This window comes from Dendrobates tinctorius, unplaced genomic scaffold, assembly GCF_039654945.1.
Source record: "Dendrobates tinctorius isolate UK_male_01 unplaced genomic scaffold, ASM3965494v1 ptg000209l, whole genome shotgun sequence".
NCBI classification, from domain to species: domain Eukaryota; kingdom Metazoa; phylum Chordata; class Amphibia; order Anura; family Dendrobatidae; genus Dendrobates; species Dendrobates tinctorius.
In genome coordinates, this window is record NW_027361876.1 from 2,190,142 (window position 1) to 2,204,846 (window position 14,705).

The window sequence follows — 14,705 nt, forward strand, 5'->3', positions numbered from 1 at the left end:
TGTCTCTGGCGAAAAAGCCGGAAGCGCCGGATCCGACGCTTACGGCTTTTTGCTACAATGAAAGTCTATGGGCGCCGGATCCAGAAAAAGACGGATCCAGCCACCGGATCCGTTTTTTTAAGTCTGCGCATGCTCAGATCCAATTGGCCAGCCCCCAGAAACAGATATAACCTGCTAGACGGATCCGGCAGAAAAACGGATCCGTTTCTACAGTTCTCCAAAATTTATGCCGGATCCGTTTTTTCAAAAATAGCCGGATCCTGCCTGACGGCAAAAAACTCATGTGTGAAAGTAGCCTAAAAGGGACTGCAAGTCAAAAAACGCATGTGAAAACATGCAACATGTGAATTAGAAGAATTTGGCTACTGTAAAATACTAAAAAACTGATGGAAAAAATCAGCCAAAGTGCCGTGTGTACAGCAGCCCTTGAATGACGGAGCTGTGACCATTAGGACGGTCTCCGAAACACTTCATAGGGCAATAAGGAAGCTGACTGGTCACCCTAGTAATGCGGGCACAGCAGCGGCCGCCATGTCAGGACAATACTTGCACAAGTGACACATGGCTGGTGCTGGAGCCGTGGCCCTGGCAGCACACAACAAACACAGCAGCGGCGGCCATGACCCTGCGCCCTGACTGGAGAAGGCGGGCTCAGCACTGTTGATACACAAAGGCGGCAAGCACGGTGCTGTGTGTACATGACGCCGGCGGCCCCACCTCACAGCGCCACTCCTCCTCAGTAACATTCCATAATAAGGAGAGTGTCCTAGTGCCGCTCAGTCACCGCAGGAGCACCGCGCCGTGTACACACAGAGCTGCCGGCGGAAGCCATTATTATTATTTCTGCCACCTCTGCCGGACTATTCTACGTTCCGCAGCGCCTGGTGAGGAGCCCCGCGAAAAGGTAAGTGGCAGAGCTGCGGGGGCTGTGTGTGTATGTGGGGGGCATCTCACAAGGCTGGCAATGTGACAGCCTTTATCACACGGTGCGAGGGGACAGCCTGGATCATGTGGAGGGATGGCTGGGCTCTGTGGTGCAGATCCAATATATACTGCTCCTATGAGGACCATTAATATTCAGCCTAGGCAGGTCCGTGCCCGGTGCCATATCATATCTGTGCAGCATGGATGTGACCGTGTCGTTCACCATGGAGGATCCTTTATTTATGGGGGGTTTTGGCTTGAAGACCCCATGATCTGGGGGTGATTGCCCATTGATAGATGGATCTGCTTCAATAGCATGTGGCTGTTGCATCAGATTCTGCCTTCCTCTATGGCAGAGGGTGTAATGAGGAGGAGGATGAGGGAGCTCAGGGAGTGGCCATGTACCTTTCCTATGTACTCGATGCTTTTTCTTTTTTTTTTCCTGGTAACTCAGCCCTTGGAGAGAATTTTCTAGACACCGGCGCGTTTTTCTCCCACAAATTCCTGTCCGGAGCGTCATCTTCTCTCCATTACTACTAACCGGTCCGTGGCTGTATCGTACATCCATGTTTTCCGTAAATGGTCTCCTCTACCTGAAATCATATACGTTTCATTTTATAATAACATATTAATTACAGTTTAATGTTAGAAATGGCTTCCTTTTCCAACTGAAGAATCATTTTCTCGTGGCCCATTGCTGGATTATTCTAGTCGCCTGATATAGATTTTTTTGGAAGTATCTGCTGGAGAAATGCGTCTTGTACGATGCAGCGTGGACGTGTATCTATCACTTCTAACACGGTAGCGGAGTAGATCTTCACCTGAGTAAGAGGTAGACCCTACAATGTAACAGTCAGGATTGTTCATTATTGTATACATAGATTTTTTTTTTTCGTTGGAGACCCTGAAAACAATGGGTTCACTTGGTGGGCTTGAATCATGCTCATGGCCTTGGAATGTATTTGATTGACTGGTGAGGGTGGAGAGGGAGCCGGGAGGGGGCGAGGCGGTGCTTGGGATTCGCAGTGTGCTGGAGGAGAATAGCTAGTACTTTTCCACTCTCTCCTCACTGCCCCCCCCCCCCACCCTCCATTTCTGTCTAACCCGTGATCATAGAGCGTCACGTGGTCCATGTTGCACACTGCAGTATTGACGTTTATACCATCCTTGCAGGCAAAGAGCCAAGCGCAGCAGCGGGATCAGCATCAGCCACACCGTCTACATCAGCGAAACGCGTGGACACCTTATTTAATTCCCTTTTATTGACGCAAATCGTCATCATGAGCAAACAAGAGATGGGACGGTTCAATATCTCTCCGGATGAAGACAGCATGAGTTCTAACAGCAATGACGATTTTAATTATCCGGAATATCCAGCCAAAAAGTCCTCAATTAAAGGGTTAGCATGCATTTCTCTATCTCAATTTTACCACCATCCAGAGACATAATATATATTATACACACCCTGTGTTAATGCAACCTTGTGGTCAGAACCTAACAAGGCACTTGAATAAAGGACTTTTAACATTGAAATCTATTTCTGACAGTATGCTATTTTCATTCCAGCCATTACGATATGGATCCAGAAAACCAGAATTTTTTGCTTGAACCCACATTGGCGAAAAAGAAATGCGAGACAGAATATGTAAGTCGAATAGCAAACGTCCAATAAGCCGATGGGCCTGATCTTATTTGTAGCTATGAAACGTGACTGATGGATCCTGTTCTTTCAGCTCCCGGGCACCACATCATTTGGCATGTCAGTATTTAACCTCAGTAACGCCATCGTTGGAAGTGGAATTCTGGGTCTATCCTATGCCATGGCTAACACTGGGATTGCACTTTTTATGTAAGTTTTATGTTGTGTTATTTTTCTTCTATTTTATTATTTTAGTATAAAGAACTCTTGTGCTCTCAGTTGTGTCTTTCCGTTAATCGCCACTAGAGGCAGTAGTTGTGTAAATGTTTCAGAACAATAATGCCCATTGTATCAATGGAGCAATGCTCGTATTGTATCACCGCTGACATGTTAGTTCTCGATTCTCGCAAGGACAAAGTATCATCTGTAGTGACCTTCCCTGTAGCCTGCCATTTAATGTGCAAAATCAATCACAATCCTGCCTTGGGTTTGCTACTTTGTATCTCTTGATACTTCCTAAATATTATTATTTACATTTCTGGTTGTTAACAAATGACGTATGATAATTACAACCTTTTAGTGATAAAATATGGAAATATGTTACCGAGGATCAGTTCCTATTCAAATGAATGTAGCTAATCTGCAGTACCTGGCAGCTGCCACTAAGTAGTTGACCAAGTATGTTTTACATTCACAAAAGTTTTACGTTACAAACTTACCCTTATGATAATCAACAGCTACTAAATCATGTGCAATATTTACTGTAAGGTGTAGAATGACGTCGCAGATCTTGACTCAAGGCCATAATTCCATGAACGATGGGGTTGCCTTATTTTAATGCATCATTTTTTTTTTATTTTTTTTTTTCCACACAGGATCCTATTGACATTCGTTTCAGTATTCTCTCTATATTCTATTCACTTATTACTGAAGACGGCAAATGAAGGAGGTGAGTTTTTGGTCACATTGTGAAAATATCAAACAATTTCCAGATTGATTATATTCCATGGCAATGACGTGTTCTCTTCTACAGGTTCTTTATTATACGAGCAACTGGGGTTTAAAGCGTTCGGCATTTTTGGAAAACTTGCAGCTTCTGGATCTGTCACCATGCAGAACATTGGAGGTGAGATTGTCTTTGCACTGTAATGAAATGACCTCCCATTACATCACAGCTTATGTTTCAGACATTGTCTTATTCTTATACTGCTTTTTTATTTTTCAGCTATGTCCAGCTACCTCTACATAGTGAAATATGAACTGCCTCTTGTGATCAAAGAATTAATCGGCCCAAATGTTGATCCAAAGTATGTACATTGCTCTACACATTCATTTTATTTGCTCATATAGTGTTTATCTTTTGTCCTAATGTTTTTATCTAAGAAAAACCTTTGACAGAAGGATCTTTGAATAGACTCATTATTTATTACAGTTCTGATATATTTAAGATATTTATCCCAAATATTTAAGCCAAGTCTATTACGTATATAATATATTATATGTAGTCTATTATAAATGTACATCACTTGCTTTGTGAAAGCAATTAGTAGAAATTTCTTGCCACTCCTTTTATATAGTTGAAGAAAAAAAAAAAATTGTCACGGGGCAGTTGGGACAAAGCAGGAGATGTGGAACCTGGGCCCCTGAACTACCCCTCAGGCTAAGGGGTTGCCCTGACTCTCCTTAACTTGGGGGTACACTTGAAGGTAGTGAGGCCCAAGTCCCCGACCTGTCCCGATCTCCTGTTTAGCCCTGAGCTAAACCACCAATCCCCTCCTCAGGAGGTGAGACAGGGAATAAGTGAACTGCACCCAATAACTCACAAAGGAAAATAAAACAGACACCACAGGGTTAAAGCAACTAAAACCCAAAACTTAGCTTTGCTCTGTTGCAAATGCTCCAAGCAACAGAGTAAGGATCCGATCAGCATCCAGCAGCAACTCCACTGCTCTAGATATGCTGAACCCACTCTCCACCAGGTAGGTCCAGTCTTCACCACGGTTGGATAACAAATGAACAATATTACCAACAGTGACTTACTGCACATGACGACCTTTTATAGGAAGGAGGGCGGAGTAGTCACCACTTGTTGGTTAATTCACACGTGTAGTAATCCCAGCGGCCACCGGTGGCAAAACCAGCACCCAAAAGCAACTACAGTTGTAGTAAACCCCAGCGGCCACCGGGGGGGAAAAGGTTTCTATAAGAATCCACATTCTGCCACGGCTCCAAAAATGGACCGTGACAATAATAATCTGAGCAGCACACCGATGTTCCTTTATGCTGGCTTTAAGAGTACCACCCCGAGGCCAAAAAGTAGATCTCTCAAGTTTTCTGTATGTGTGAGTCATTGTTGACTTGCCGTAAGCGAAAGCACAAGTCATAAATATGCTGTTGTCACATTGCGACCTTACTGACGTTCTTGAACTGCATCATCAAGTAGAAGACAGATCATACCTGGAGCAGGTCCTCCATGAATATCTATTTCTGTAGCAGTCCCACGTCTGTTACAGTATGTTCTGAATTCATCTGGAGGCCAAACCGTCTTCTAACGTTTCGCAGAGAATGTTGATGGTAAAGGCATGTTTGTTTCGTGACTTCATGCACCACAGCTTCTGCCAAGAGCATTCCACAGTTATGTATGTGGGTGGAGGACAGTGCTCTTTTGAGTAGGCCATTACAGAATATTTTCAAGTTGTGTGTTTTTTTTTTGTTTTTTTTTTCTTTTTCCTTAACCCACTGCTATAAACAATATATTGGTTCATGCAAGAAATCGGTCATCTAGAGATTTAACGTTCTTCATCTTAAAGATGAAACGTGGTTTACAAGTTGGATGTATTCACCCCAGGCTTCATTCCATACACTAGACCCTGCAGTTATACCATAATTACCCACTTGCTCAAATATTCTCATTACTTTTTAAAAGAACACTTTGATTTTTTTTTTTTTTTGTTTGATGCCACTACTATGTATTTTTTTTTCCTCTTACTTTTCTAAGTAAGGTTTTGTTTTTTTGTATTCCAGTGCTTGGTTCTTAAATGGGGATTGTTTGGTAGTGATGGTCTCGGTCTTCCTCATTCTTCCTTTGTCACTGTTACGAAACCTAGGTAAGTTTTGCTGCATCACTGTGATCTGTTGATGAATTATGCAAAATGAAAATATAACCTTGATATACTTGTAAGTTTGAAATGGAATCTGTCAGCAGGATCTCCCCCAGCCCAAAAAAACTATTTATATGCACAAGTAGCTCTTTCAAAGTATAAGTATTACAATATCTTTACATGGCCAGTCCATTCCTCCATTACTGAGAAATCAGTGTTTGAATTGATATGCAAATGAGGCTGAAGATTTATTGTAGATCTGATGCCTCTGTCACTCCAGCTCTATTCCCCGCGCAAAGCTGCTTCCTCCTACTTGACTGACAGCCTCTTTGCTGTGTGACTTTAGACAAAGGAGCAGTCAGCTAAGCAGGAGGAGTCAGCACTGGGCAGGGAATAGAGCTGGAGTGACAGAGACTTCAGATCTACAAATAGTTCTTCAGCCTCATTTGCATATCAATTCAAAGGCTGATTTCTCAGTAATGGAGAAAAGGACTGGCTATGTAAAGGTATTGCTGGACTTATCTATGAAAAAGCTACATGCACAGTTTTGGGGGTAAAATCATGTTGGCAGACTCCATTTAAAATGTCAGACATATACATCTTTGTAAGCCACATGTGTTATTTTACAGTTGTGGATTATTAAACATTTATAGTATATTATAATATGTCATTCAGGCATTTCTGAAGGTCACATCATAGGGGTCTGCTACCGGAGAACTAACAGGACTTAGAACTAATTTCACTCCTATTTTGCCTCCATTACAGGATATCTAGGCTACACAAGTGGCTTTTCCCTGTTGTGTATGGTCTTTTTCCTGATTGTTGTAAGTACATTCTTTTTTCTCTCATATCATTGAATATATGTTAATAAAGTTGATAGCAGATATATAATTATCTATATATCTATATATATATATATATATATATATATATATATTGTAATAAAAGTATATATGGTTTTGTTATTATTTTAGGTGATCTACAAGAAATTTGAAATCACATGTGGTTCTTGGCTCACAAATGATGTCTTTAACTCGACTTTGAACAACACATTGTCCCACCTGACCGCAGAAGCCCACACGGATGGTGCAGAGCTCAATGTAACACATGATGATGATGACATGTGCAGGCCAAAATACTTTGTATTTAACTCCCAGGTAACTACACTTCTGTTCCTCAGACTGTTCTGGTTCCTTCTGTTAAAAAAAAAATAAATCATAAAAATGTATAACATGTTGATGCTGCAAGTAATAAAACATGCTTTTTTTATCTACAGACGGTCTATGCTGTGCCCATCCTGACTTTCTCCTTTGTCTGTCATCCAGCTGTCCTTCCCATCTACCAGGAACTTAAAGGGTATGTTCTTTTCTATTTTAAGCTTGGAAAATAACCCTGACTGCTGCCAATGAATGTGTACTAAACACTATTCTCTCTTTCCACAGACGCAGTCGTAAAAGGATGATGAATGTTTCAAATGTGTCTTTCTTTGCCATGTTTGTCATGTATCTGTTGGCAGCTCTCTTCGGCTATCTGACTTTTTACGGTAAATATTTTATAAATATATAAATATGTATATATTGTTTTTATGTTGCTGTAACAATTTTATAAAAGTAATATACCAGTATATTATCCTTTTTTGGGGGCCTTTAACAGCTAGAGAGCTGTAGAGAGAACGTGTGCATGCATAAAACAAGCAATTACCATGTGCATGACTTTACTTAGTGACTACCCCCTACAGAGAGAGACTTGCTCCTGAGGGATTACAATCTGTGTGGGGGAAAAAGGAAAGAGACAAATATTAGGGGCATAAGGACAATATTTTTCAGATTATAAGACTCTGGATTATAAGACGCACCCCAAATTTTTGAGGAGAAAAATACGAAAAAAATGTTTTTAATAAAATGGTGGTGCTTCTTATAATCCATGCGTCTTTTATTGCTTACCGGGGGTAGTGGCTGCGGTGAAGCGGGGTCCCAGGGTCACTGATGGAGGAGGCAGGGGTGGGGTGATGCTGCAGGGTCGGAAGGGGGGGGGGGTCCGATGTGCAGTGCGCTGCTGCGAGTGTCCCCGGCGGTGCTGCTGGGGTGTCCGCCGCTGCCTTTGCCCGGGGTGTCCACTGCTGCTGCCTGGGGTGTCCGCCGCTGTGGGGGGCCTCTGCCGACATTTCGTGAAAGGCCAGAGGCCCCCGCAGTTTCGTGGTTTCCTCTTGTGCGGTGGACTCTGGGAAAATGGCCACTGGGGGCGACGCATGCGCAGATGGAGATCTTGACATCAAGATCTTGGGAGATGAGATTTCAGCACTGAACTGCGGGGTGGCTCTGGCCTTTCACGAAATGTCGGCAGATCCCCCCCCGCAGCAGCAGCGGGCACCTCCTCATCCCAGCCTGCAGCAACGGTACCAGTACGATATATATGCATTGTAAGATGCACCCCCATTTCCCCAAAAAAAATTTTTGGGGAAAAAAGTGCATCATATAATGCGTGAAATACGGTAACTGTCATAGAATCGTGAAAAAAAAAATATATTTTTTATCCAACAGCTAAATAGCTTTTAATTCCATCCTCCATTGAATTTGATATTTTTTGCCTTTTAACATTGAACTGTATTTAGCAGACTATGGAATTTTTCTCATTGCAAAGTGTATTTTGAGTTCGTTTTTTAGTCTGATGATAATTGTTTTCTGCAGGTAATGTTGAGCCGGAGTTGCTCCACACATACTCAAAAGTTGCAGGAGGAATCATTTTCGTAATTGTGCGTCTGGCGGTTCTCATGGCGGTCACCTTAACTGTACCCATTGTCATTTTCCCAGTAAGTGTAAAAATAATATATACATACTTTTATAATTTAGTTTTTTTTCAATATGTTTATTTTCCAGAGGTGGTAGAATAAATAATGTATTCTTTTTATCCCGGCAAATAATGATTATTTCCCTGGCCTTGCTGTCCAGGTAGCCTGTTGACCCTTTCTTTAACCCCTTCATGACCGGAGGTATTTTAGGCTTTGCGTTTTCGCTTTTTGCTCCCCTTCTTTCCAGATCCATAATTTTTCCATCAATATGGCCGTGTGAGAGCTTGATTTTTGCAGAGCGAGTTGTACTTTTGAACACCACCATTGTATTTACCAAGTCGTGTACTAGAAAACGGGAAAAAAATTCCAAGTGCGGTGAAATTGCAAAAAAAGTGCAATCCCACACGGAAAGGGGATAAGCAATCAATAACCCCAGTGTCAGTATGGTTCACATGCCTCCTAGACCACTCTATTATATTAGATGTGATATTTCATATAAATGGACCTGCATCTAATTTAAAATCATCATATACGGTACTTATATGAGCTAAATGCTAATTTAACTAGACATTTCTACAACATGTGGTATTAATGTTCAATGCAGTGTGCAGTCATGATGATATGTTCAGATCGTCTTTCTAAAAGTATATTTTAATGCTGTTCTTGTCTTTTCTTAGATCCGCAGTTCTATCACTCAGCTGCTGTGTGCAGGAAAGGACTTTGCATGGTGGCGTCACATTCTGATCACAGTTGTAATTTTGGCATTCACCAATGTCCTTGTTATCTTTGTTCCCACTATAAGAGACATCTTTGGATTCATTGGTGAGTTGATACCTTTTCTTGTTACCCCTCTAAAATGTGAAGTGCTGCGGAATGTGTTGGCGCTATAGAAATAAAATTTTTATTAATGTTACCACGATGCCACTGTCATACTGCTTGAATTTAGTATCCGTGGGATAGCCATTGTATCATGGCCATAAATAATTTGCCATAACTAGTTTTGTATTTAGTTTCATCCCATAGTCTAATGTACCATTACGGTTTGTAATACAGGTGCCTCTGCTGCTGCTATGTTGGTTTTCATCCTACCATCTGCTTTTTACATCAAGTTAGTGAAGAAGGAAGCCATGAATTCTGTTCAAAAAATTGGGGTAAGTCTTTTTACCTATTTAATAAATAGAGCTGATATTGAAACCTAAAAGAAGCGTTTTATCCACACTGAAACACACAGATTATTTCATTATCATATGCTTGACCAAAGAGGTTTACTTGTCATACTAGTGACTAGTTCCATAAAATAAGCTATATCTCGCAGCATAGCTTTCTCTAATGGTCATTTTTGGAATTTAATGTCTTGTGCCTTTTATATAAAATAACAACTTCTGTTTATTTTTCTAGGCTCTTCTGTTTCTTATCAGTGGATTTGTGGTGATGATTGGCAGCATGACCCTCATTATCATTGACTGGGTACACACTGCGTCCTCTGATGGGCACTAATTGAATTGGTGAGGGACCCAGCACTTTTCTTAAAGTGGAACTGTTCACTCCCAAGCTTTCTACTGAGAATGAAAACCATTTGCTTGCAGTGTCACTTCCTTCAAGATACCATAAATTGTAGAACTCGAGAACTCTTGAGAAATTGGTTCTACACCTCAAATTGGACAATACCATCCTTAATCCTAAGGTTCTAATAGGAGGAAGTAATTTTTATTCCATTCTGGAGAATGGTCAAATTATCAAAACTTTACTGAAGCCACATGGATGGCTGTTGTCAATTACTGTTACTTGTAATTGTTTGTTAATACTTGAATGTGCCTACAGGAACCAATTGATGTGAGTAAATGTTACGCTGATCTGGTGTTAACATGACTTGATGGACACAATCCCCTTATGTACCAAAAATGCTCAACAAAGTCAAGCACTTCTAAGGGGAGCGATGCAAAAAAAACTGTACTTAAGAAATCCTTGTTGGTTTCCTTCAGTATCTTTAAACATCAGTATTTTACGAAATATTTATTTTGTCACATGGCAAAAAAATGATAATATGGAAGGTCTGATTGAAAGAAGGTGTTCAGATTTGTACTAGACAGTTGCTATCGAAATTCATTGTGCAGGTTTACTGGCAGTTCACGATCAGTTCTTGTGACCGAGTTTAGCGCTGACGTGAAGGCCTTGTATCAGAACTTTTAGGCAATACGGGAAATCCATTAATTGTAATCATAATCCACCTACTACAGTGAGGGTCACCAAAGCCTGTATTATATGACTGCGGGTATAGTCCTAGCATGGTACAAAAGTGAGATATTTAAATAGCTAACTTATTGATGCCGGCGGCAGTTTACACCGTGTATATTATTTCAAATATTTAAAGTTTTATTTATGAAAAACTGAATTACTTGAGGATAATTTTTCTCATTTACAAACCACAGGGCCTCACTTGTTTCAGTCATACAATGTTTACCGCGTACATTTCACCGAGTCTTTGTTACAGTACTGTAGGCTACACCGATTCCCACTGCCAGTGAATATGACAGGTACCTGAAAATATATAGCTGGTCATAGCTTTATTTCGTGGCAGGTGGCAATTAAATGTTGAAGCCCCCAAGGTCAACTTTAGCCAGGCGTATTTCACAGTCTGTATGTACAATGACCGGAGTCTACTGACCTCAACTTACAGCTTTATAGTCGTATGCGAGCCTGTGAGTTTGCGCCATAAGACTCGTGGTCAATTTGGGCAGTAGTTTGTGAAATATGGCCTTCTGGACCCAGGCTTAGTCAACGGTTTTATGTGAGGGCTAGATTATTACTTCTGTTAACTAAAGTGTACCTATCAAATGTAATTTTATGAACTGTGCTTCATATCTCCATGATATCACTACTGACGAGAGAAAAAAATGCTAATTTTTTAGGGCGGACATCTGGGCTTCACAGAGCAGTGTTTATGTATGCCATGTCGGCCTACTACTTTGACAGCAACATCAGTGATACTGTCTCGTGAAGGCAGAGAGCCATCTTCGAAGGTGGCCTTCACCTTCACACAGTAGTTACTGCAACACTGGCAAGCCACCAATACTGTAATGCCTGCCATTTATCCGAAAAGTTACAACAATGCTCTGATACAGGCATAATTTTCTAGGTCATTTATATGCTATACAGGTCAATTTATTTCTACACATACCTCTGCTAACATAAATCACAAGATTTACCTTTATTCTTCTTTGAAACTCGTTGTGTATGTACACTACGTCGTTCATTACTATTGCTAACAGCAATACAGGTACTTGACCTTTGCTATGTGTGATAGTCCAGACAGACCCCTTTGCCACTTTTTTTTCGAAGCAAACATTTCAGTTTTTTCACCTCATCGTCTTCCATAGATGACTATAAACTCGTATGTCCTATTTATACAACATTGACGCATCGAAAGGCAACCTATTTTTCAATATTTATGATGTTTGTATAGTAGAAAAATGTACATATATAAATCTGTAAAATATTGCTGTAGATAGGCCTCTTTGTTTGTTGTGTGTTTTTATTATATTCATTATCTCTATAAGGTTTACTCAGAATAGGGAAATCGATCATGAAAATAAGTAGCCTAACCTATTGACACCAGTAAAACTATGGGCTATCTTTTATTACAGTGCGGTGTTTAATTTCAATAGATATTTGTCTTCCGAGATCTAGTTATGTTAATTAGGAAACGCGCCCTTTTCTTTGTGATGGAGAAGAGGTGAATAATTTGCGATTTCATGTTCTCTCGCAGGGAATGTAAGACATCCTGTATGTTATCGTGCAAGAAATGTGTAATATCTTGTATGTTATCATGCAGGAAATGCAAGATATCCTGTGAAATTAACACCCATGTATAAAATAATGCCCCATATATACAATAATGCCTCACTAATAGGCATAATAGCCTTTTTAAGTAACGCCAATTTTTTTCTTTTTTTGTCCAGTTCCCAACCAAAAATTGTTTCTGGCACTGAAAAGGTGATTAATGGGACAAAACCTTTACACCTATATTACTGTATAGAACTGGAGAAAACAGTAGCTTCTTATTAATCTATGAGTAGTGTGTTTTACAGTAAATACTCATGTAATTCATGCTTTCATGAAATTATGCCCTTAGGCTTTCTTAACAATCTAGCATTCACTAAAAGATGAATGGACTCTTCTTGTGAGGCTTACCACTACCTGTTTGCTCTACAAACTCTTAAAGCAACTGGAGAGACGTATGGAAGTTTAAAGGTCCCTATCCATATTAGACTAAGAATGTACAAATCCACTGATTGACAGGATCGGCTAACCATCTAATATATGCATAGGGGCCTCCTGTCTCTCCACTGAAAGGTGGTGATCTTCCTGGAGATGGGCCGCCGCTAAAGAAGTTGGGCAGTGGCTCTCTAGCAGAGATCAGAGGAATGTTCGGTCAGCCGAGCTGAGCATTTCTGTATAATCGAAAGCTGCCGGCCAAATGATTATTTGTCTAACAGTTATCAAATGGTTTTTGGGGGTCTTGAGAAAACAACATTTGTCAGTTAAGGGTCCATTGATGTAAATAAACCAGTGATATCAATTATTTTAACCTTTTTTTATTTCTGGGAGATAGAGATAGTGTCTGATTTTTATTTATCTGGTTGTACTATATAACACTATAGAGGTCCATGTTAGCATCTTCTGTATAAATGTAAAATATGGCTATTGTTCAAGCCAGCAACTCAGTCAGAGCTGTTGGTGAAGACTGAGTTTCAATGAAACATTGTATGCTTTTAAATGATCTTAAATAAATCTGTAATATGAAATACCTAGTCTGTGCTACAATATTTCATATGTTTAAAAAATAAAAATGTATATGCTGTAAAGGAATTATCCTTGGTTTAAAATATTGTATTGACATAATATTGTCCGTGGTTACACTATATGGTCAAACGTATTGAAACGTGCACATTAGGAGCATTTAAGACAATGCTTTCTAAATCAATAGGTCTTTCAGGAAAAAAAAAAGCGACTGCGCTCATCTAAGGTAGTATGTACTAGATGCCATTTGTAAGATAAGGGTGAGAGGGTTTTTCTTACCTGGACAGGTTGGGTATCTGTAGGCACCACTCCACAACTATGCCGGTATCCTTAAACACTAGTCACGGCGGCCTCACTTCAGGGGCGAGTGCTACTCCACTCCGTTGTACAAGGATTCGAGGCTAGAAAAAATGGAGTAGATATGGTTCCAGATGGGAGGACAAGGATTTTCAAAAAAAATCATAAATATTACAGTATAAAACCTTTTTATTTGGGAACATGTTTCAAAGGCGAACTGCCTTCTTTGTTGGCCTGAGGAAGAAGCCAAAATTTGCCTTAAAAACATGTCTCCAAACAAAAGGTTCTGTCTTGTACTGTCCTCCAGAAATCTTTGCACTACCATAAGGCACCTATATCTACTCAGTGTTTTTCTGTCCTCGAATTCTAAATCCAAAGCATTTATGTGTAGTTGGTCTCCCCACCTTCCTTGCAACTGAAACGGCTTACAATTTTCTGAGAAGACTTTCTACAAGATTTTGGGGCCGTGTTTGTTAGAATTTTTTTCGTATTCATCCAGAACAGCATTTATAATGTTGGACAAGCATAGTAGTTTATCCTAAAGGTGTTCAATTGAGTTGAGGACAGGTTTCTGTTAAGTTTTTCCACAACAAACTCCTCTTTCCATGCCTTTATCGGCCTTGCTTTGTCCACTGGGGCACAGTCGCGCAGGAACAGAAAAGCGCCTTCCTTTTCTTCCAGCATAAAATGGTCCAAAATGTCTTGGTATGTTGAATCATTAAGATTTTGCTTTCATGGACTCATCAGATTGTCAGAGAAGTGTGATTTGTCAGTGTCACTGCACAGAACAAGTTTCCACTGCTCCAGAGTCCACTAGAAGCATTATTTAGAAGCATTGCTTGGTGATGTAAGGCTTGCATGTGGCTCCTCTGTGAAAGTACATGCCATGAAGCTTCCAGTGCACAATTTTTATACTGATTTCAATGCTTAATAACTTTTGGAAATCTTCAATTGAGTCAGCAGAGTATTGACCTTGTTTATACACTCTGCACCTCAGCACATTAAGATCCTTCTCTGTAACTTTATGTGGTTTACAATTTGTAGCTTAGTTGCTATTGCTCCAAAACACTTTCAGTTTTAAATAATACCACTCATGACTGATTCTGGAATATGAAGCAAGAAAGACATTTCACTAACTTGTTGCAATGATGGCAGT

The 14,705-nt window shown here is 40.3% G+C and overlaps 1 protein-coding gene across 2 annotated transcripts; it reads left to right on the forward strand.

Moving 5' to 3' along the window:
- Positions 1-714: 714 nt before the first annotated feature.
- SLC38A2 (solute carrier family 38 member 2) lies at positions 715-13,257 on the forward strand. 2 transcript variants are annotated; one of them, XM_073554240.1, is made up of 16 exons: positions 715-904; positions 2,098-2,323; positions 2,491-2,569; positions 2,658-2,773; positions 3,439-3,512; positions 3,597-3,689; positions 3,789-3,870; positions 5,588-5,670; positions 6,430-6,488; positions 6,639-6,821; positions 6,941-7,020; positions 7,107-7,207; positions 8,352-8,473; positions 9,130-9,274; positions 9,506-9,603; positions 9,851-13,257. In XM_073554240.1, the coding sequence occupies exons 2-16, from the start codon at positions 2,205-2,207 to the stop codon at positions 9,947-9,949; spliced, it is 1,533 nt and encodes a 510-aa protein (XP_073410341.1). In that variant the 5' UTR covers positions 715-904; positions 2,098-2,204; the 3' UTR covers positions 9,950-13,257. The 2 variants fall into 2 exon arrangements, with proteins under 2 accessions (XP_073410341.1, XP_073410342.1); XM_073554241.1 differs by lacking the exon at positions 715-904 and adding an exon at positions 1,368-1,756.
- Positions 13,258-14,705: the final 1,448 nt, after the last annotated feature.

Bases quoted from the DNA above. Each gene is read 5' to 3' on its own strand.
- SLC38A2 (XM_073554240.1), top strand. From the start codon at position 2,205: ATGAGCAAACAAGAGATGGGACGGTTCAATATCTCTCCGGATGAAGAC. The intron at 3,690-3,788 runs GTGAGATTGTCT...TTTATTTTTCAG, and splicing joins CACCATGCAGAACATTGGAG to CTATGTCCAGCTACCTCTAC. The intron at 3,871-5,587 runs GTATGTACATTG...TTTGTATTCCAG, and splicing joins GGCCCAAATGTTGATCCAAA to TGCTTGGTTCTTAAATGGGG.